We start from the raw sequence: 25,063 nt of genomic DNA on the forward strand, positions 1-25,063 counted from the left end.
AAAGCTAGCATGCTACTTTGCCATTCATTTGAATGAGACACCGCCGGTCGCCGGCGTGAAAAATACGCTTGAGTTCTATTTTCCAAATGCAGCGCGGTGCGGAGCCGGCTCCCGCGCCACTGACGCTCGACTACTGCCGGTTGGTGTGTAAGGACAGATATGTTTCAATGTATTTTCACCGACGCCGGTAAAAAACGCGGCCGTTCCGTGAAGCTTTACCGCCCTGGTGTGTAAGACCCCTTACTCACTCAACAGGTGCAAAATCAGGACTGAGCTGACAGGATGCTTCTAGCAAACAGTCGAATTGTAATCCATGGATCACACTGCAAGAAACAATAGTCCAGCTGTAGGCTATGTAAATCCAGGGAATCAGAAGGCAGACAAACGGTTTACGCGCTTTTTTGCTTCCGACAACAGACGTCAGTAAACATACGAACTGTAATGTCCTGTCTCTAAATAGGGTCGCCGACATCCCCATATCAGTTCCGTTCCCATTACTATTATCCACTAGGCCTACTGTAACAACAGTGATTCATTGCTTTCCAACCAGCAATATGCAAGCAAGAGGACGGTGGACTTTGTTATAAAAGCCTACAATGTAAATGCTCTCTGATATTGGCATTGGATATGATTTGCAATCACTTGCCGTTATTTCAGCATTTGTAAATGGGGTCGTGTTGGCCCTTTATTGGGAGGAATTTGGAAAAACTGGCCCTCGGGGACTTTTAATTGAGTACCCCTGCTCTAGAGCGATGTGGCCGTACAACGCACAATGCACAGCGCACATCGTTGACCCTATGGGGGTCTCTTATCTTAAAATAAATAAATGAATGATAATGCTAATAATAAAACACATGCAACATGCACGCACCTATGCTCTTCTGGTTCAACTAGGTGCAGCTAACTGCGCAGGACACATCCCCGCACGCGCACACAATGCGCGTGGAGATTAAATTGTAGCCTATGCTGTTTTAGCAGTTGTAGACTATATCTTGCATCTCGTTTCGTCTTTTAATGCATTAAAGATGCAATTCAATTGAATTTTAAAACGTTAGGCCTATCCTGTGGAATAAAGGAATGTGATTAGGCTATCTTACCATTGGGAGACAAACAGACCACACGCTACTGTTTTCAGCTGTTAGAGAACCATTCCAGGAAGATAGTTAGGCCTACACATTTTTAGATGGAAAGTCATGAAATAATAAGGCAGTGTGGCGGGTGCGTTGTTTGTAAGTTGAATGGGCTGCATTGCGACCCGAAAAGCCCATTCCCATTCCGCAAACGTCGGGATGCTTGCGATGTAATTCTTAGAAAGTTTATCATTGCAAATACCCAGTGTTTTGATAGCCAGCACGGTTGCACATTTCGAACCCCTTTACCACCGTCTTTTTTTGTTGTTGTTGTACTTAGGTTATTTCAAGTGGTTGTCTGCGCAATGCCATGAACAGAGATTAACATTAATTATTTTTCTCTTGTTCTCTGACTCCGGCATGCTTTTTTCATGGTTAATCCGTTGCAAGACTTCTGAATGAAATCATGCTGGCCTTTTCCAGTGGCATAGTGGAAGGCGTAGGAGGCATGCATTTTTTTCTTCAGGCTATTTATTTTAATACTTGACAAATAGTCAAAGCAAGGAATGCTACCCGTATACTTTTTAGATTCGGAAGTGAAGATTTCTTTTTAGATTCGGTGGTGAAATGCATGGGATATACAAAGTTCTGGCTGTGCGGTGATGGGAAATGAGTTATTTTATATTCATACGCTATTGTGTGGTATTATATGTAAGGTTACTATGGAGATGTAAATTGGTGAAATTAGGTTAGAGACCCCCCCCAAAATATTTGTTTTGCTTTGGAGCTGTCACGCGCGGGCGCGCATACTTCAACCAATCTGAACTCTTTACGCGTTACAAATTTTGTAGGCTAACTAACTTCAGGCATTTGCTCGATGTTTTTCTCCCTTGCTTTGTCTGCGCGCCCCACGGCTGTGATAAGGTTCGAGTTTGAACTACTGCATCTACGCAAAAACATTGTGCTATTTCAGAAAGATGTAGTGCAAACTATATAAAGCTTATTATCCACTAAGTTGCAGAAGCACACGCCAGGCAGGAAACATGTAGGCCTACCTCTAGAAGTCAGTAACCAACTGAACTACTGTCCAGAGGGACTTCCACAGGGTTGAGCCACCATTCAAACTCATAGGAAAGTGCCTTGAGGACGCGTGCATGCTATGCGAAAAGACAGGGTGAACCACGATGAGTCCCTTATTTTTTTATGTAAAAAATCCATATTTATCACTCATTATTTATTTATTTATTTATTTATTTACAAATCGCACCCTGGTGCCAACACAATCTTGCTCCATGCATGTTTGCTGCCACGTCTTATCTCGCTGCATGCTCCGCTACAGCTGACGTCATAACGCCATAACATTTTATTTGGCCCGTGGAGCCATTTTATTTGGCCCGTGAGATCATTTCAAATGTGTATTACAGTTGTCCCACATACACCATTAGTGTATAGCGTAACACGAGTTAAACATGAAATTTGCTGTGTCACAGGATGTGCAGACACATTTTAACTAACAAATATGATGGTAAAGAGTGTAGCCTATGTGAAATTTAAACTCAAGTATGAACATGCATGCACCATTTTAGTCCATTTTTAAAAAGTAATGGTTGAATTCGGCCCGCGACTTCGTTCCAGATTTAGATTTTGGCCCTCGGTCAATTTGAGTTTGACACCCCTGCAGTGTGTAGACACATTCACATATATCCGATTTGTATCTCATTAAAATCCACATTTGGAAAGGGCCTGTATCTGATCTGAGTAGATCGGAATTTATGCGCTCTTACACTGTGTACATGTGGGTCGTATATATCAGATATGTCACATTGGAGCAAAAAATCGATAGGAGTCACTTCAAGTGACTAGACTAAACATGCCCTAAAGCCAAGGTTTCCTAACCTAAGGGGCATTCACTTGACGTCACATGGATCCAGGCAGAGTATGGGCTGGATTTATCTTACTCTACTATATGATTCTTTGGCAGCACCTCTAATTCCTGCCCAAACTGAAATGGGCAAATGCTTCATGACCACATTTTTACAGAGGAAAAACAGAGAACATCCTTTTCAGTTGCAACACGGTGCATACACACTGCAAGCGCGAGACGCCCACTTAACGTGTCCAGACGTATCTGGTTTCAGTCCGAAACAGTAAGAATACATGAGAACAAATAATCCCTTGCACACAGGAGCGCGGTGTAAGCGTGGTGCATGTCTGGGCCCGTGAGCAGGATACCGGACATCAGCGTCGAAGTGAGAGGTCAGCACACTTAAAATCCTTTTTGTTTTCTTTTATTATTTCATGGCTGGATTACGTTTCAACTTCACAGTCTTCATCAGATTCTCTACGAACACAGTCTGAGTGGTGATTAGAACCAAAGAAACTCAAGAGAAAGAACAATCTCTTGGCGGGGAATGCATTGGCCACGGTGTAGTACGGGGGCGTTGCCTGAGGACACGAGTGGATGGAAAATTAACTCCCTTGCGCATGGTCATTGGTCAGTGGGTGCGATGGATACCATTTTCGTACTCCCTTGCACATGGTCAGTGGGGGCGACACCATGATGGATAATTTGTGGCCAAGTAACGGCAGCTGTTGGTCAGCAGTAATTGCTGGGGGTAATTAAGGACAGCTGACAGACATTCACGCTGTCCTATGACCTGTTCCACAGTGAATAACATTTCCGTACTCCCCTCACCATCATTTCGTACTACGCTGTTATGACGTGAGTAAGCCCTCTTGTCTCAAGCCTCTTTGATTAGAACATGCCTGGCACCCAAGGGTGTGGCCAGTTTGTTAACACTTTACACTCTGATAGGGAGTTAGGTAGGATAGGCCTACCGGATATGTCCGCGATGCTCCTTGAAAATAGAACTCGAGTCTATTTTCCTGCACGGACGTCCACGTCCAATGAGAGGTCTCCCATTCAAAATGAATGCTGCTGCCCGCGGATAGAACGCGAATGCTGACTGCATTGTGATAGGGAACAACTGAACAGCCCGTGTACCTCTCGGATTCGCGATGCTCATGGGCACATTAAGCGAACGCGAATGTCTGGTAGAAAAGCACTGTCACTGTGTGAAGCGGATGCTGACCACAACAGGAGAACCATGCTATGCATAGTGAATGCAACCTCCAGATTATTGGTGCATTACTTCTCCCTCAACAAGACATTTATCACCCTTTCACCTGTAAAGCACAATTGTGAGAGGTGTTAGTCACTGTGCACACAATCCATTCAGCGTTTTGCTCTTTGGGAGGAGCCTCTGTTGACTTTGACTTGAAAATGTAAGTAGAGAGAAAACATCTGGTTGTTGGCAGCTATTCATTATGCCATTCTGTATCAATTATATTGTGGCCAGCATTCATTGCAACAAACAGTCAACTAACTGTTTTACATTCTGAATGGTATCTGTACTAAGCTCAGGCCCATCAATGCTAGCCTGGCGACCCCATCCTATGTACTCCACCCAAAAGATGTTGGCTCCGCACATAGTCTGGTGAGTTGAGAGTGGTGATGCAGGACTCACCCACGAAGTTGGTTACTGATTGGTTAAGGGAACACTATTCACATTTTTGTTTTGTTATTTGTATGCTTTTGCATTAACAGCCATGCTATTTATTATATATATGCACAGTATGAGTTTAATTTGAATTCGGAACTCCAATTAATTTAAATGGCAGGGTAAGCTCAGACCATCTCTCACCCTTCATGGAGACGGATTCCTCTTAGCTTTCGCCAGACTGCTGGGCTTTCGCCCAGGCTACATCAACACATCCTTGAGATGATGATGTGTAAATTCATCTGAACATGCATTCTTTGTATGACTTTTGTCATGTGAAGTTTTACCATGCACAAGGAGGCAAATTTCTAAAAGCCACAGACCCCTCCATTTGTTCAGAGGCGGTGTCAACAACTATCAACAGAGAGGGTTGGCAATTTCAAATTCCTGGGGGTGACCATGGCAGAGGACCTGTCCTGGGGCCCTCACATTGCCTCAGCAGATGGAAAGGCCCAACAACTGCTGGTGAACTTTTACAACTGCACCATCCCTATCAACATATGGGTTCCTGGAGTGGCACTCAAGCTCCTCCAAAGCAGACCAACAGGCACTCCAGGCACTGTAGGGAAAATCAAGGGAACGCCTCTCCCAGAGATCTGTACCATCTACACAATGCACTCTCTACCTAAAGTGGAGAACATCCTGCGTGACTTCCACCATCATGTTACCTGTAGCCTGTAGCCTGTTAGCTGTTCCAACTGCTGCCCACAGATTCTATGTACAGGTCTTTACAGACTTGAACCAAAAGACTGGCCAACAACCTGTAGCCTCAGGCCATACCATTGAATTCAAATTATTGTTGAGAAATCCCATTACTTTCTGGGCAATTTATTGGTGCCCCGTACCTATATTGGGGTTTGGGAGCAGTTTATTTATTCATGGGACGGTGGTGGTGTGGTGTGGGGGTGCATCCTTAAGCATCTCTTTCCCGACAGCTCTTTATGTGGTACTGAGGACATAACCGAATACCTCTATGTTGGTTGGGCATAATCTTAATGTGGTAGTACATCAACACCAGTTTCCTCTTTTTTCAAGATCACAAATCAGGTTCTGTGGAAATTGAGTTATGTGTATAGTTTTATTGAATTACAATGTTTTAGAGACCAGTTTATGGAATATAATGAATGGCAAATAACAAGAGCGGGTAAATTAAGCAATCGAGTTTTGATACACACTTCCAAGCATTTCAGTGGTAATTTGCATCAAACATTATTTCAAAATGGACTTTTGAGGGTTGCCTTCATCCAATTTCTGCCAATTTTGGTGTTTATTTAACCAATACATGCAGTATAACTTTCAGCTTTTTCAGATATCAGCTATCATGCACTCATGAAGCTGTAAAATACTTCAAAGACAAAAAAACAGTGTCCAGGATATGCTCATTTATGCAAATACAGTATATGCTAATTATCATACATAAAATAATATTCAAATTCCATGACAGACATACAGTATTTGTGTAGTCCAAAATATTTGGCTTTATGGAAAATAGATGCTATCCCTGACATACTTTGCATGGATCACTCACATCACAATGGATGATCTTACATGTAATTTTTTGCTGATTCTTGCCCCACCCAGGTAATGTAAAAGATGAAAATGAATGTTAAGATTGACTAAATTATCATGGGACAAACCCATAGATACTTTTGATAAACAAAATGATCAATTCGTTTTTAAAATTCACTTTATCTTCATCGGTTTTGGATTATATGCCTAATTTGCATATTCCCAAAGATAAGACCTCATTTGCCAGAGGTGTCAAAAGTAAAAGTACTTTTGTGGGATAATTACAACATTAGCACATGGCATTACATAGTTGTTACACCATTTACTACCACCACAAACTTGATCCAACCACTACACATTTAGGTGATCGTAAGACAAGTACAGAGGTCTACTGTTTACTCAGATAAGTTATTTGTGTGGGAAGGAAACTGTATTTCTTTATTTTACTTTTACTTTCGTTAAAAAAATAATTTCAGACAACTTGTAATACAAAAAGTGTTTGAATGCAAGTAAGAAAATGTTAAAGTTCATGGACATATGTAAGTTTAAAATTACTATTTGCCTACCCTATGAGAAACACATACATTTTTAATCTTCAGTCTAACAAACCCCGAAAGTGATCAGGGCAGGGCGCCTCTCGCAACATCTGCCTACTGTCGGTGCGTCTTTTTTGCGTAGCCACTTTTTTGCATAGCCACTGGAAGCAAAAGTATTTCAAACCAAATGTCTTTTTTAACGTTTCCTTCGTTTGCTCCCCCACTGACAATGCAATGCAATGCATAGGCTACCCTTTTTGCGTGCCTGTGTTGATAATCCCCCCCATCCCCCCCGGAAAATCGCACCCTGATTATCAGCATTTCAGTTTGTTAAACAAGTTTTTGACCTAGTCAAGTGCTTGTTTGGTAGTATTTTGGCCTGGCTGATAAATAATTGCCTGAAATGTTCAACTGTACTGCCTAGAATATGGTCAAACTGGTTAACACATAGGGTACCTTTTACAAATTACACTAACGTTATAGGCTACTCACCTTTGTTGCTTAGGCTATCTGCAACCTTGTTGAAAAAACATGCATTTGTTTGTGATGTGCAAAAATGACTGCAACGAACACACTTTTTAAATTATTTTATTTGTGCTTATTTGTTTGAAGGTTTTACGCCTATTTTGTTCTGACAAACTCCACTGAAAGTCAATAAAAAGACAGAGTGGAATCCTGTGTCCATCCCAGTCCTTCTCCTTCAAGTGTGGGAAACCCAGTGTGCCGATACAGTATACTTGACAATATTTTTAATGTCTTTATTCTGTTCTTAGTGGAATGGTGTTTTGTGTATAATTGTACTTGGCCTGTAGGGTTATTACATTGTTGATAATAAACCTACTAAAAAAGAATATAGACGAGGAGTGCCTATCATCACAGTTAAGTGATAAACCGAGCTGAATTAACTTACAGGAAGTAAAACTGCTAATAGATAGCCCACAGGTGTCATGTAGTTAGGAAAACGAGAACCCAAGGCTCCTTTTTTAGATGATTTACCACTCCCCCAAGGTTACATTAACCTGATTCACTGCTTAGCCAACCAGGTTGTTGGAATACTCCCCAGGAGGTTTATCCTCTAAAGAGCAACAGCAATGAAACCACTGGAAATTGAAGTGTCTGCCAGGCAGACACATGCTAGCTGATTCCCACCACGCCATTCTGCAGCTGTATGTTGCTTCTTACTCAAGTCAAATCAAGTCATACTCATTTACAAACCTTTGTGAATGTTGTGTGTGTGTATAATTAGTGTGTATACTTAATGTGTTACTAAAGCTTTTTAAAGGACCAGTATCCTGAAGCGTCTTTTTATGCAGTATTAGAGCCTCTGACCTACCCAAATATAAATTAACCTACAGGAAATAGTAAATAATCCACATATGTGTCGTTTAGTTAAGAAAATTAGGACCCAATGCTCTTCTTTTAGATGATTTACCGGTAACCTACCCGAATAACTTGTATTTTCAGTGGTGTCCAATCTGCTTCTTCCTTTTTAACTGATGGTCTGCAACGCTTTAGCCATTTATATTCATTACTTCCATCCGTTTACTGCACAATATTTTTCCCAACGTTGTTCCAACCTCTAACTACTCTAGCTCCAGAGAGTTGCAGTCGATGTAAAACCTCCGCTCCCAAGTTGATTTAAATTATTAATGTATTACAGTTGTGGCATAGAAGAGCTTCAACTTCAGCCAATAAATTAGACCTCTTTAATGCCAGGTGGAGCAGAGACAGTTATTTGTGTCCACATCATGCGTGTGGTTGACTGGTTTGCCCTTAAACCATCCTTTGTGGTTAACACCGGAAAAAAAAACATATTCGGGGGACAGTTTTGCTCATTCGAGTCTGAAAAATTGCATCTGAAGGGATGTTTCCCTCTTTACATCCTTAGGCTACTACACCTCCTGAGGCTAACATGTGCATAAAAAAGAGATGAAGCATGCGCACACACGCAGGCACGCTCTGAACTTCTGAATAATGAAGCTCAAGACCAAATGTGGATTCACCAGCCCTCTCACACAAACCCACACACACACATTTCTGGGTTCACCAGCCCACCGCCCGTCATTGTGTGGTGTGGTGTGGGTGGAGTTCATGAGGACACTAAAGTCAGAAGAAGAACAGCAACAGTGACAGACATGCTCCTCCCACACACACACACACACACACACACAAACACTGTTCATGCCCCCAGCAACCAGCCATAAACGCCACGCACTGGAGAAGACCCAGGCATGCTCCGCCCACATACGGTACACACATACACACACACACACACACACACAAACACCCGCACACACACACACACACACACACACACACACACACACACACACACACACACACACACACACACACACACACACACACACACACACACACACACACACACACACACACACACACACGCTGTTCATGCCCACAGCAACCAGCCATAAACGCCATGCACTGCAGAAGAACCACATCTGAGATCAGAGTGAGTACAGAACTCTGACCTGGAGGATCTGATCCCACACAGCTGAAGAAGATGAGGCCATCAATGTCTCTCACATGGACTTTGCTGATACTTTGCTGCTCGCTATTGGGTCTTATCCGGTAAGCAAGTGGTTGTATGTCTGTCAGTCTTTTGGAGTATAAGTGTGTGTGAGTGTGTGTGCGTGCGTGTGTGTGTGTGTGTGTGTGTGTGTGTGTGTGTGTGTGTGTGTGGAAAACTTGCATGAAACTGCCAGTGGAAGAAGTAATGTACTTCAGTTACATACTGTTTTTGAAACTTGCTTGTCAGTTGACAGGCGGCTTATTTAGAATAGAAGGGGGACAAAAATCAGGAATGAATTTTGAAAATATATTGATTTTACTCAGAACGTGTGGGCCCCTCAACATCAATTGGCCCCCTAATGAAAAAAATAACTTCTTTGAATTTGAACAAACATTTTTTTAGACTTCATATTGAAAAATAAGTCACACTTGTGAGAGTTGCATGCATTTTGCATTAATATTATGGGATGTACGGACAAAGAAAATTATGGACATATACTAATATTCCCTCAACTTTGATAAACCACAATTGGACAAGAACTAACAGACTAATTACTATTAACCCCTTATACATTTCTTAGTGAGACACCCGAGGACAACAGTGTCGTGTCCCACAAATGGATCCAAACTTTCTTGAGTTATATATTAATATTGATGCAACAATTGTGTATGTTTTGATGTGCAAGTTTTCCTTATATGGCTAATCATTCCGTTATATCTGGGTTACATTATTTAATGAAAATTGAATGAGCATCACATTTTAAACATATTTCTCAATCTAAGTGCAGGATATATACTGATTGCTGTGAGGGGTCACCGATAGGCTACGCCACTCATTTTCTTATTTATGTTTTGGCATCATTGCTAATGGTGTGAGTTATTGTTGTGTGTGCATGTGTGAAATTGGTGGAATTTCACAACTGGAGGAAATTAGAATGTATTTTAACCCATTGTGTCCTGGAGACACATATACGGGTTTTTCAGGATCTTGAGATTTTAGCTGTTATTAACTATGTGGGTATGTTAGAGCTGAATGAACACATTAATGCAAGGGGAGGGTCTTGGCTTTTAAATGTAACTCATTTCATGTTTGTATGTGCTTCGGAGGCTGAAATATTTAGGATTTAATAGGAAGAGGGCACCCTTTCCCAAAAAGGGCTTAAGACAAAATGGGTTAAATTAATGTTCTGTGATTGCTACAGATGAGTATAGTTAAATTAATATCAGCTACTGTATTCCACTACAAATCAATTAATATATGTTTATAGCCCAGAAAATAGGGTTTGTAAAAAAAAATGGTTATACAACTTCTGTTGAAAGTTTTTTATGCATCTTCTAGTATGACGGACATGTTATCCATTATATTTTCTCTCATTCTGGTCTCAGATAAAGCCTTTTGGCCACGTTTCTAGTCCCACGGGACCATAGCCAGATGGAAATCGTTCATGAATAAACATAGCTTAAAGACGTTCTTAGATCTTGTGCAAGTCACATCACATTAAAGAAAGACAGATTAAAATTATACAATAGTGTTGTTAAATGACAAACATAATTAACTGTGTATTTTATATTCTAAATAACTGCCCATGTGGATAGATTAGATAGATAGATTTTTTTCAGTCAAGAGTACACCAACATGTTACACTTCCCCTGATTAGTGCAGTTCAAAAATGTGTGCACTGTAGTAGCATGATACATTATGCAGCCTACTTACACTGTAGTTTAAAACTTTGAGGAGTGCCATCACACATTTGTCTAGAATTTTGAGTTGTCACTATGATGTCACAAACCCTCTGCAGGATTTTAACACATAGTTCTATGGGAGCTATAGAATGTTTGGGTAAAATTCTAGGACTGGGGAAAAGTCCTATAGTACTTACACTGTAGCCTGGTTATCGTCAACTTTCAAATCTCTGCGAGACTTGGTCTGACCAAGAACATAACAGCTAACATTTCCCAAGCGGCATGGTTGACCCACCTCCAATGGTTTGCTAATGTTTGTTTGCTTCCTGACAAAGTGGGAGGAGTTCCCGATTTTTTGGGAACTCAGAAAGTACTTGAATTGCTCTTGACCTGGGCTGCCTTTCCCAAAAACTCTTGAGTAGTACTTAAGCCTAAGTAATACTTAAGTATGAGGGATTTCCTAGGCAATATATCAGAAATAGGTCTCACATCATCACTAAAAGTTTATACATACACTATTTTACCTCGTACATGCACTTGGCCCAACCATTTTATTTGCATGTGCGAGAAAAAAATATCGTATGTAGACCTATAAAATGATTGTATGCATAAACTTTTAGTGATGCGGTATATTGCTTAGGCGGCCCCTCATACTAAAGTACTACTTAAGCTTAAGTGCTACTTAAGGGTTCTTGGGAAACACAACCCTGAACCTGAACCTTCAACGCTGAAGGTGTTGCGTCACTAGGAGGGCACGCTTTGGCTACTTACATTGTAGTTTAAACACATTGCAAATTACCTTGTTTTACCAATTCAACCAGCCACTCACCTGTATGAATTTGACGGGAGCGTACCTATGTTCCCCGGGTCCTATGTTCCCCTGTCTTTGTATGTGACCGGGGAACATAGGACCCGTTTTCTAAAAAAGGGTTCTATGTTCCCCCCATTGTATATTCCCAAGTTTTCAAATTGTGCCCTTCAAAAAACCATCCCTAAACCTAACCTGTCAGAAATGCAATGTTTCAGAGTTTTCAATTTCGGGCAGTCATGGGTGAGCGGTTAGGGCGTCAGACTTGCATCCCAGAGGTTGTCGGTTCGACTCCCGACCCGCCAGGTTGGTGGGGGGAGTAATCAACCAGTGCTCTCCCCCATCCTCCTCCATGACTGAGGTACCCTGAGCATGGTACCGTCCCACCGCACTGCTCCCCATGGGGCGCCACTGAGGGCTGCCCCCTTGCGCGGGTGAGGCATAAATGCAATTTCGTTGTGTGCAGTGTGCACACTTGTGTGCTGTGGAGTGCTGTGTCACAATGACAATGGGAGTTGGAGTTTCCCAATGGGCTTTCACTTTTCACTTTTCACAATTTGTGCCCTGACCAAAACTATCCCTAAACCTAACCTGTCAGAGGTACAACACCCTGCGCTTTACCATGCGGCAGCAGTCTACTTGGAAGCAGCGGGGAACATAGAACCCTTCTTTGAAAAAAGGGTCCTAAGTTCCCCGCATTGTATGTTTCCAAGTTTTCAAATTGTGCCCTTCCCAAAACCATCCCTAAACCTAACCTGTCGTAATGCAATGTTTCTGAGATTTCAATTTGTGCCCTGAGCAAAACTATCCCTAAACCTAACCTGTCACAGTTGCAACAGCAACCTGCACTTTGCCATGTGGCAGCAGTCTACTTTGAAGCAGTGGGGAACATAGAACTCTTTTTTGAAAAAAGGGTCCTATGTTCCCCGGTAGAGAGAGTTACCTAAAATAAACTGTTATTTTCTTTTTGTCCCCAGGCATATCTCTGGGGCTGAGCAAGTGAAGTACCCAGTCAGGTCAGTGAAACCGATGTCTCCCTCCGACTTCCTGGACAAACTGATGGGGAGAACCTCTGGCTATGATGCACGGATCAGACCAAACTTCAAAGGTTAACACAACATTGCTGCTATTTTGGTTTTCTGGCTTGATCCCCAATTGTCTGTGTGTCCGTGTGTCCGTGTGTGTGTGTGTGTGTGTGTGTGTGTGTGTGTGTGTGTGTGTGTCTCACAGTGTTTCATACCATACATCATGTAATAGTGTGAAACCTATTTGACTGTAGATTAAACCTGAAGGTTAAAATAAGATTTACGATTTGTTAAGTGTTATTAGGAAATATATAGGCCTAGGCTATACATAGTGCACTGTGTAGCATACTGTAGACTAAAGGCTGACCGATTATAATTGAATTGAAAGGATTTTTAGCACATGTTCTATGGTAGCTGTAGAGTGTTCAAGTAAAATTCTAGAAGAACTGAGAATGAAGAGAGAGCTTTGTTACCAACTTAGTGAACACTCCCAGAACATTCCCACCACTGCCCATTAAAAGCGAGCAACTGTCAATCAAACAACAAAAGGATTGTACAGTCAGATGTCCCCATTTAATTCTGGCCTCTAAAATCAGTGTAAACAAACAGGGCAGCAACAGCTGCAGGGACTTCACTGGGCTGCCACTTCCAGTGAGCGTTAACCTACAGACCTGGATTCTGTTCCATCTCTCTCTCATCCTCATCACCCCCCCCCCTCTTTCTCTTGCACTTGTTCTCTCTCTCTCTCTCTCTCTCTCTCTCTCTCTCTCTCTCTCTCTCTCTCTCTCGCAGTTGCTCTCTCTCTCCCACGCTTTCTCCCCCTCTGTCGCTCTCTCCTTGCTTTTTATCCTAGCTACTGGATACGCTAGTCAGCAGATTCATAGTGACACACATCCTGTTTGCTCATCCTCGAGCGTTTCTCCTGTCTCATGCATATTTCAGCCCTGCTCTACATTTTCAGAGTGCCATGCTGCCACGTGACATTCCAGTCTCTGGTGATTGTGCATAAATATTGCTAATGGTGTTAACTCACAATCAATAAATTATACAATATGTTGTATTGTGCACTGAAGCGGCTGTCAGCTGTCAGTTGTTTCTTTGGGAGGCTCTGCAGTTGCAGTCACCATGTCAGACGAAGGGCTGATATAAGTGAACCGCTTTTTCTGTTAAATCCTACCAATACCCATCTTTGCTCTGTTTTTTTTTTTTTTTTGCTCAGCTAAGTTTATCAACATTTTTCTTTTCAGGTCCCCCTGTTAATGTCACATGCAACATCTTCATCAACAGTTTTGGGTCTATAACAGAGACCACAATGGTGAGACGAAAAGCTCTTTTTTAAAATTCAATAAAATGGTTTGCAGTGGTTTTTTTACGGTCTGTGAAAGAGATACTGGAGCAAAAACTGATTTTGAAAAACAGACTTTATGCACGTCCTTCTACCTCTTCTTTTCAGGATTACCGCTTAAACGTCTTTCTACGACAACAGTGGAATGATCCCCGGTTGGCCTACAAGGAGTATCCAGACGACTCCCTGGACCTGGACCCGTCCATGTTGGACTCCATTTGGAAGCCTGATCTTTTTTTTGCAAACGAGAAAGGGGCCAACTTCCATGAAGTCACTACTGATAACAAACTGCTGCGCATATTTCACAATGGAAACGTGCTCTACAGTATCAGGCAAGTAGCATTGCATTACACTTAATTGGTGCTTTTGTCCAGAGTGAATTACGGACCGAATAACTGTGGATATACTATATACCAGGGGTACTCAACTAAAAGTCCCCGAGGGCCAGTTTCTCCAAATTCCTCCCAATAAAGCCTCCCCAAATAAAAAAAATGATAAGGCCTTTGTAAGTGCACCTGCTTGGTGACGCTCCTATTTGATTGACAGCCGTAGGCGGGCTGAAGTCGTTAAATACCTGGCAAGGTGAATTCCTCTTGCTGGCGTTTCCGCTCACTGCCAGGCTGCGCCGTAGACAATGGTCGCGTAGCCTATTGTTCAAGGTCGGATTGAATGAAGAACATTGGGTTGAACGTTAAAGTTAACCCTGCTGTGTGCAGTTAAGCTGTGTGAATCGTGCTGTAAGCTTAAACCAGCCCGTGTTCCTGATAGTGAGAATCGCCATGGTGTGGTGGCTCCCTGGTGATGATTCGGAGCTAAAGGCCTGTCGGTGCATTCCAAGCCATCACATCAGTGATCTACGACCAGTGACCAGCGGTGCGCGATGTCTTTCCGCCAGCTGCTGTTTTGATTGAGACAAGAGTCAGCCCGTTTTGTTTTGTTTTGTGTTATTTGAGTTACATGTGGTCTAATTTATGTTTGTCGTGTCGTTGACTTCACTGTGCTTACGGTGGGTGGCCGTGGTTGCAACTCCGCCTCCCCTCCCCTGCACGGTGCACTTGAGCGCCGGCTCGTGCTCTCTGGCCCAATTAATCGCTGAATAGTATCCAGTGGCTGCACGACACCCCATGGACTGACCCGTGTGCCGTGCCTAATATTTAAGTTTCCCTTGTGTGTTGTGTATTGCACGTTTATTCATAGACGTGTAGTGTGCTACTTTTGATTTCATTTTGGTTTATTTGTTACTTCATTCAAGTGTGTTTTGCTTTGCATCTCTGTCACCTGGGAATGACCCTGAAGATAACACTTTTCACTTGACACTTTTTGTCAACAAGAAAATGGCACATTTGATGCAATGTTAATGAAATGCAACAGCCAACTAAATTGCCTTCTCACAGAAAATGCTGGAAGCGGGCTTGCCTTTTGGGGCAGAGATGAGCAGTTTTATTTTTGATATCTCTATCCCTAAATTAAAAACAAACTACTATTGAAAAAACAAAGCTAAAAGAAATGTTGGAAAAAATCCATCCACCCAGTCAGAAGTTATGGGCCAAACAATTCAGCCATCTTGGATTCAGCCATCTTGAAATTGTTGTAGCTCCGCGTTTTGGGGATATACAGTGGTGCTCATATGTTTACATACCCCAGCAGAATATACGCTTTCTCTGCGATTTCTCACAAAATATGAAGGGTTACACAAAACCTTTTTTTTCACTCATTGCTAGTGACTGGCTTAAGACATTTATTAGCAATCTTCTGTGTTTACTCTTTCAAAAGCATAATCACAACCCAAACTACCCAAATGACTATGTTCAAAAGTTTACATACCCTATTTTCTGATGCTGAATATGGCACTGTTTAACATCAGGGACCACTCTAAATTGTTTGTGTTAGTTGTGGATAAGGCTCTGAATTTTCTCAGATGACTAAACAGCACATTCTTCCTGACAGAATGGTTGTTTCCTATAATATCTTTGGGTGTCTTGCTGGAACCTCACATTTGAGTTTTCCCCTGAGTGGCTCAATGATGTTGAGATCAGGAGAGTGAGACGGTCGCTCAAAAACTTGATTTTATTCTTTCTGAAGCTAATGACGGGTTGATTTGGCTTTCTGTGTTGAAATATTGTCATTGAATGAATGTGTGATGAATGAACATGAATATTAAAATCACCCAAGACCAGGATGGAGGAGTACTTGGGACATACATAAGAGAACAGCTCAGTAAATTCACTTATAAAGACAGAGGATGCCTTAGGGGGTCTATAGACAAGTAATAAGAGTAAAGGTTGGCTCCCAGTAAACCCTACAGCCAGACATTCAAAAGATGCAAATAGCTGCAGCGGCACAGACACGACATTAAAAGCTCTGCGGTGAATGACAGCCAGACCTCCCCTGCGCCCTGAGAGGCGGGGCTTATCAATAAAAGAATAGCCAGGAGGTGCAGCTTCGTTTAACGACATATAATCATGAGGAAGTTGCCAAGTTTCTGTTAGACACATGAAGTCCAAGTCCATATCTGTAATTGCATCATTAATAAATGGCCCTTTTTTGTTAAGGGACCGAACATTTAAAAGAGCAAAGGATGAGAGTGTGGCAGCTCCAAGATTAGAAGAGGGCTCCGAAAGTTTTACACTACGTAAATTGTCCACATTTACAGAACGAGCAGGCGACTTACGAGAGACTCTGTTGTTGCATTTAGTCCGACGATGTGTAATGCCAGGGTGGTGGTGGCGCATTTCAAGGTTCAGCTTCGAAATCACCCCTGAATCCGTAGTTGCCAACGGATCAGAATGAAACGAGATAGTCACATGAGCAGGCACATCTGCACCACCACCATCCAGATGCTGCTGGACGGGAAGAGACTGATGAAACGTTCCTCTGGACATTAGACATTGGCCAACAGAAGCAGTCGCAGACGTGATGATGGAAGTAGGGGACACAGTCTCCGCGTCAATACCCCCCAGTCCCTGGCCAGCAGGAGCAGACGAAGACAAGCCGACGGAAGGGGCAGACACAGTCCCTGAATTTCTGCCATGATGGTCGGCAGGAGCAGTCCAGGACGAGACGAACGGATAGTCTGTGTTGGCCAGACCACTGGCAGGGGGAGATAAGGCGTCGGAGAGGTGAGACCTCTCCAAACAGACCTCAGCCACTGTAGTAGACCATGGCGCACCGGTCACTGGATCAGGAGAGCGGATCTCATCATCCCTCCAGGAACTGGACTTACAGTTGCTTTGTGAGGCCTCCGGGCCAGCGCGCACCGACAGGGACTTCGCACCCGGAGAGAGACAGTTGGTGATTTCATCATCGAACTGTCTTTGGGAGCGACGTCTCCCGCGGTGAAGATAGCGCTTCCTCTTTACAATCCCAGCATCTCGGCAAAGTTCATGGACGTTCGCACTGATGGGGACTTTGAAGAATGAATGATGTAGAAGTTGGTTACTCGTATACTTCAGTCCACCCATAGCTTTCAACTTCTCGCAGAGTGAACACAGTGGCACGGCACAGCGCAGCGCAGACCTCACCGAAAGCCAGGTCAACTTGCCACGGTGAAATAAAACAAATAAAACAAGAGTAACGACAAATAAAACAAGGGATAGATACCCAAAATAAAGACACTAACTATACACTAAATTGATTAAATATAAATAAAGAGCAAAATATAAAAAAGTATGAAAAACTCAAATAAAAACAAGGACACGGAGTGGCGTGTAACGCGCAGCGTCCCCGTAACCAGGGCAACCGGTTGAACCTAGTCATCAGAATAACTTTCAGTTCAGGTCAGTCAGTGCATGGTGCTCGGTGTCTGTGATATGGCATTTTGTTCTGTGTGACATTTGAACTGGAACTAAAGTTTGAGGATGAGACTGAATTGTGTTTAGGGGGCTTGTTGTGGAGCATCTGGTGTCGTGCGTAAAGTGCAAATTCTTGCGGTGTTGCTTGTTGTCATGTACTGAGGATGACGTCAGCACGTCGATACATTATTTCCCTTGACCTGTGTAGAAGGGATGTAAGGTTGTCTCTTCTACGTTGACCAGCATGAAGTAAAGCCATGGAAAACTATGCTCCGGTGTGTGTCTGATTTAATTCGATAACACTAGTCAAAGTGTAACATTGGCGACGAGGATAATAATCGACTTCGGATTAGTTAAATCTCACAGTGAGTTTAGTCCGTATCTATGAGATGGAGGACAAATGATCAGTGCCGAAGTTTGATTGCTACAAAGAGCCAGCTACGCTAGGTCCTCGCTGGACTAGGTGGCTAACGGTGTTTGAACTGTTTGCTGACGGGAAAGGTTTAATCATCGATGCAAGAGTCACAGACAGCACAAAGATTCGAAGAAGGGCACTACTACTACATCACGCCGGGACGAATGTGCAGGAAATTTTTTCCACTTTGGACGACACGGGAGGTTCTACGACAAGGCTGTGAAGGCGCTAAACGACTACTTCGTACTAGCGCTGATTAAAACCCGGATGATCGGTTTGGACAACCGGATCAAGACCTCCTCCGGACAGACCGGATAGCTGTCATGCATTGATCCGCCAAAGGCGAGTCAGACGGCATTTCATTAATATGTCAACAAAATGGCAGTTACAGCGCGAGAAATTGTGAAACCGGAATATATCCTCTTTAGTTGACTACAACAGCCATTCTCTAATAGGTTGCTGTTTGCTGTTCAGTCACGAACACTCACTGAGTAAAACGGAACCAACTCCCGCCTCGTCTATACAAGAAGTGTAGGCTACACACATTTCCTATGAAACGCAGCCAAAACGTGTGCCTGGTTTTAAGTTTTTGACGGACGTAGCAACAATAACTAGGGGGCGTGGCTTTTGTGAAAAGTGAATTGCATCTAAAAAACATACATTTTTCTGGGAGAGGACTCCCAGACCCTCCGCACTATCCAACACCCCCTGGTCAAAATGTCTTCCCGTTCCTCTGGGCTGAGTAGGCTACCTTAAACTTTCAGGGGCTAACATCCTTACCCAGATCCTTGGCTAGATCCTTACAAATGACCCCAAATGACATGTTGGTCGACAGCAACAAAGTGGTATGGGGCTATAATTACTTGCAGGGCATACCAAACTTAGCTGTGAAGCCCTGGATGTAAATGCGTGTTTTGATTGGCCAGGTGTGTCAAGTCAGGGTGAGCAGGACAACATGAAGCTGAGCTTTTGTGCCAGTTCATTTCATATCAATACCAACTGGTCCCCGTTTAAACGCTTGACATTCTGAAATAGTGCTTGATTCACAAAAACCTCATTATCTCCATTTCCTGCAGATTCTTGCAGAATTTGGGAGGTACCCGCCTCGGTTTAACTTGGGTTTGCTTGGCAATAAAAGCTTGTAGAGATACACGGTTTTCATCCAAAGGGTTAAGTCTCCACTTTCAAATGAGCCATAACATGTTTCAGTGGCCCCATCAGATAATATGCTGTGCCTCTACAAAAAACATCAAAAAGGGCTGAGAACGCCAATATTCTATGACAGTGTTTCCCAAACTAGGGTACGCGTACCCCTAGGGGTACGCAACGTCATTGCAAGGGGTACGGGAAAAGATTTGGAATTTAAAAGAAAAAAATGTAGGAAGAAAAAAAAAAATCAAATGGCAAGGAATAGTGGCAACGTAGGCCTAATACAATAAAAAAGTAACCTAGCAATCAGTCCCAGCACTTTACTGTGCATGTACACAATTGTAGGTGAGGAAAAAAACCCGAATAAATGCGAATGTAGGAAACGCCATGTTCTCATTGCGCGTCTGCTCGTATGGTCATAGGAGTGAAAATGTAGGCCTAGTCTGGCATAACCAACACTGCTGCTGGCACGTACCGACCACTTTGTTGTTTGACTTGTGCGCGTGCAGAAAGCAGCATTTTCCCTCTGAATTGAGATGCGCCAATGTCTTGTCCACAACGAAGGAGTAATTTCCATTCTTCATTGTGAATGCTGCGTGCGTGCCTGGTACTCTCTTTGGCGCAAATTGGGCTATGGCTGGATAAGCACTTGGTGACCGTGTCGTCAAATCACTTTCGTTTAACCTGGCGCGGTCACCAAACCAGAGCAGTCACGTTGGAAAGCTGTAGGACTAAGTTGGAAAACTGCTCTCTGTCTCTCCCTCTCCTTCTCACTTCCTTGCGCGATTGACGGTATTGATTGACAGCTGAGACCTCCGTTCTGCAGTCGACATGGTGTTTTATAGATAACAATCTCGTCGTCTTTTATATTCACAAGAACACCAAAATTAATATAATTTCTGAGCATTATTCAGCAAGCACCTTTCACAATAGGAAATCTGTGAAGTCCATCCTCCTTACATTGAATGCTGATCATCAATATTAATATTAACGCCGGCTGACGGCGCAGGAGAACAAAAAACCTATTCCTACTTTCGAAAGCAATCCCTCCCGCTGCTTTTATTTGCATTGCTTTTGACAAGCCTGAAAATTAAACGGCGACACAGGCAGGCTATGTGTAGCAGACGACGCACATTATGCACAGGATTTCAGTCACAAGAGTTCCTGTGACGCACCCTCTTCAACTGGATGCAGAGCTCCACATTTTTTACTTTTTTTTGCTTGGTCATTTTTTTGGGGGGGGGGGGTGCTCCAAGGGGTACGTCATGTGATAAAGTTTGCTAAGCACTGTTCTATGACATAATGCTGTAAGCACCTCCGGTATTCAATGTTAAATATTGGTAGGGACATGTCACAACCGTCCCCCCTAAACGTACGCCCATGACACATGGAAATAATGACCAGCAGTAGTCAACAGCATTTCAGCTCTCAATATGGAAGGGGTTGATTGATTTCCAACAATGGTTACAATGAAATGTTTGATTGACTACAGCAGAAATTAGGCCTGTGCAGTCGCCTTCGACTGCTGAAGGTATATCCCCGAAACGTGACACTTCCAGTCCCCGATCAATCCTACCACTCCCGTCCACCTTCTTATAAACTTATATGTGAAATAAAAAAATTAAAAGTGATATATTTAATATCTATACATAGATCAATGACATGCACAGGCTTAATTAAAGTCAAAAGACTATTGTGAAAACGAAGCAAAAAAGATATGAGGCAAATGATAACACTGGTTTCCTCTTTCACTATTACAGCAGCTCTACCACATTAGGTACAGTGTAATAACCAGTGTAATAATATTTAATACCGTGTAACACCATGTACCAACACCATGTATTTGTGTAATTACCGTGTAACACCATGTACCAACACCATGTATTTGTGTTTAAGTGGTATTACATGGTATTACATATTGTTACACTGGTTATTACACTGTACCTAATGTGGTAGATCCACTGAAATGGTGAACCATTAAAATAAGGTGTTACCGGACAATCAATCCACCCATTTATGGGCCAAATGAAAATGCCGCCATTTTGAAAGTGTTGGCCTCCAAAATCTAATCAGTTACTGAATCTACCCTAGAACATTAACACAACGAATCTGGGACAAATCCATGCAACTGGTCAGAAGTTATAGGCTAAACAAAAATTCGGCCATCTTGAATTCAGCCATCTTGAAAGTGCTGGCCTTCAACATCTAATCAGTTAATGGACCTACCCTAGAGCATTAACACACCGAATCTGGGACAAATCCATCCACCCAGTCTGTAGTTACGGGGCCAAACAAAAATTCGGCTATCTTGAATTCAGCGATCTTGAAAGTGTTGACCTCCAAACTCGGATCAGTCCATGAACCTACCCTAGAGCATTCACACACCAAATCTGGGACAAATCCAACCATCTGTTCAGAAGTTATCGCGTTAACGCGAAAGACCTAACGTAGCGAACGCGGCGACAGACGTGTGGATAGATGGTGTGCTGGGTGTGTAGGTACAGAGCAGGTGATGTTTGTGGCTTTCCTGGCAATTCTGGTGTTGTTAAGAAGGGAAACCTGTGGCCAATGATGGTAGAGGCCCTTTCGATTGTTGCACGGTAGAAGTGGATCATGCCTGCTTGACTGACCCTAAATTTCATGAAAGTATAGAAGCGTAGTCTTTGGTAGGCTTTTGAGATGATGAGGGTGGTATTCAGGTTATATGACAGGTACTGATGGAGGATGGTGCCATAAAAACATAAGGAATCAACGCACTCCACTACCTGGCCATAATACAGATGAGATACAGTCAATCCGGAAAGTATTCACTTTTTTCACATTTTATTATCTTACAGCTTTATTCCAAATGCTACAAATTAATCTCTGTTGTCAAAATCCTATGCAAATTATTCCATTATGACCATGTGAAAAACAAGTTGTCTTGACAGTTTTGAAAATTTGTAAAAATAAAAAACAAAGAAATCATTTTTACAAAAGTATTCACAGCCTATGCTTAATACTTTGTAGAACCACCTTTGGCAGCAACTACATTCATTTTTTCATTTCGAAATGAAAAGGGATTAAAAGGGAGGTCATCGGTGTGTGTTTCAACCATTCAGTACATTGAAATTGTACATTTTGAGTCTGCACCTGGCTAAAATAGATGGGTGTGAGTTTTGAATGAAATCCTATGGAGAGTATCATGGTCTGCTTCTGTAGTCACAGTGCATGTTGACATGCATGCTTCTTTAGATGTAATTCAGATTTCCAATGTTGATGGCATTCATACCCTCTCTGTTCAAAGTTGCTGCTGTCACTCCTATACTCAAAAAACCTGGCTCTGATCCCTCTGACTACAACAATCTCCGCCCAATCTCCAACCTTCCATTCATCTCCAAAATTCAAGAAAAAATTGTAGCCTCTCACAGGCTCGGACTGGGAACGATTTTCGGCCCTGGCATTTTCCCTCTACACCGGCCCCCGCCGACCGACGAGCCCCCCGCCCGCCCCCCCCAAAAAAACACGCATTCATCAACCCATCCGTCCATGCCAAAAACCCAAGCAATATGACACCAGCATGAATGAACAAAACACATCTTCACTGCCATTTCAATTTCACATTGAACTGCATAGAAATTAGAATCAGTCAACCGTGTGTGTGTGTGTGTGTGTGTGTGTGTGTGTGTGTGTGTGTGTGTGTGTGTGTGTGTGTGTGTGTGTGTGCGTGTGTGTGGGGCCATATGGGGATTGCGATACACGTCCTGGTGTGGTAACCCAGCCTAATCTTTTAGCCACCTTGTCAACAATTCTGTCTGTCACTTGATGGGTGAAAAGTATAAGTGAGCGACATAACATAACCGCAATCCATCAGTTGTTGCAGCCGTTTCACTCAATGTTTGCCGAGTGCTGACATCAGCTGCTCACAAAACAGGACGCTACTGATCCACAAATACAGCCTCGTCTCGGGAACTTTCCTAGCCTGACACATCTCAGTGTTGATTGCATCTCTCGTCTTCATTGGGCGCTTTTGCTGCATATTGGCTATGTCATGCCACTGGTTCATGAAAGATAATATCGGACATCTCTGCGTTGACTTATCCCCTCGATGCACTGTTTTAGCAAAATCTACTGCAGATTCTTGAATCCAGTAACCCATACGAACGCCGCGAAAAAAAAATTAAAGCAGAGTTAACAGATAGTCCGAGTCTTTTTGTGTTTCCGTTTGGGTATTTTTTTTAATGATTGCGTTCGCTCCGGAAAGTTTACAGACGTAAGCTAATCCTTCCTCATTGAAGGAATAGCTAGGCTAGCATGATGAGCTTGATAAACAACTTCAAGTTCTGTATTATCCTCATATCCTGTGTGTCTTCTTTCGTGCTGCTCAGGTCATGGAACCTCAAAGTCCATACAATTCACTTTGCTTTGTGCCTGAAGTGACGTTTCCAGTATGTTGCCCAGCCCTCATCCTCGCATGCTGAACTTGTAGGGATGTAGGAATCACTAGCAAAACGAAAACTACTGGCGAAGCAAACGAATGATGTATAGTTATAGTTTCACTTAGCCATTATAAAACACACTGACGCACCATCAACACTTTGTTATGTTTGTCACGAATGCTCCCTCTTCTCTTTTTGACACGTCTTTCTTAATGTGTTATGCTATCCATTGTCGGAGGACTGGTGAGCGACGATATGAAAGTAAATATGAATCCCACAGCGCGGTTATACAGGGTTGCCAGACGAGACTGATCATTTCCAGCCTAAAAACAAATGCTCAAAACCTGCGTGGAAACACTAAATCCCACACAATTTGAAATAAATTCTATTGATGTCTAGCCATAAATCTGCAGAGAAACCCACCCAAATGCTATTTTAAAATGTTTCGACCACAGACGGTCATCCAAAGGAGCCAAATCTTGTCCTATTTGGCAACACTCCCGGCGAACATTACATCCGCGTTCCCATGAACCTATCAGAAGGAAGACAGGCGCCTTCAGATTCCAACCCCATCATGCACTGCTTTACATTTTTTTAACGCCATCTGCCCACCGTCACAAACATGAAAGTGACATGGAAGGGGTATATATAGTGCACCCCTTGCTTCTCTTGAGTGTATTGAGTTCTGAAGAATTAATTATGGCACGTACATGAGTCCGGGATTATCGACTACGACTGGTCTAAAGTCCAGGGCTGGTATCAGCGCTAGGGGCCGGTTTAAATTGCGTTTGGGCCGCGGCGGCCCACCGGGCATATGCCCGGTATCACAGATTGCCAGTCCGAGCCTGGCCTCTCAACTCCATTCCCATCTAACTCATAACTCCCTCTATGAGCACTTCCAGTCTGGTTTTCGCCCCCGACATAGCACTGAAACCGCCCTAGTTAAAATCACTAATGACCTGCTCATGGCTGCTGACTCTGGACTACTCTCTATTGTCATTCTCCTTGACCTCAGTGCAGCCTTTGACACCATCTCTCATTCTATCCTTCTCCACAGACTCCTCAATTGGCATTAGTAACACACCCCTTGACTGGTTCCACTCCTATCTCTCTGGTCGTTCTCAATTTATTCAAATGAAGTCTTTTAAATCTAAGCCCTCCCCTGTCACCTCTGGTGTCCCTCAAGGTTCTGTTCTGGGGCCCCTCCTCTTCATTACCTACC

General features: G+C 42.9%; 1 protein-coding gene across 1 annotated transcript in view; it reads left to right on the top strand.

Annotated features, from left to right (window-relative positions):
- Positions 1-9,205: 9,205 nt before the first annotated feature.
- LOC134451882 (glycine receptor subunit alpha-4-like) overlaps positions 9,206-25,063 on the top strand; it is a gene marked incomplete at its 3' end in the record, with an annotated part of 97,985 nt that continues 82,127 nt past the window's right edge. The window contains exons 1-4 of the mRNA XM_063202280.1: positions 9,206-9,267; positions 12,676-12,806; positions 13,971-14,038; positions 14,177-14,400. Of these exons, the coding sequence (XP_063058350.1) occupies positions 9,212-9,267; positions 12,676-12,806; positions 13,971-14,038; positions 14,177-14,400 (479 nt within the window). The remainder of the gene's footprint in view (positions 9,268-12,675; positions 12,807-13,970; positions 14,039-14,176; positions 14,401-25,063) is intronic.

This window comes from Engraulis encrasicolus, chromosome 7 (assembly GCF_034702125.1).
Source record: "Engraulis encrasicolus isolate BLACKSEA-1 chromosome 7, IST_EnEncr_1.0, whole genome shotgun sequence".
Classification (NCBI taxonomy): domain Eukaryota; kingdom Metazoa; phylum Chordata; class Actinopteri; order Clupeiformes; family Engraulidae; genus Engraulis; species Engraulis encrasicolus.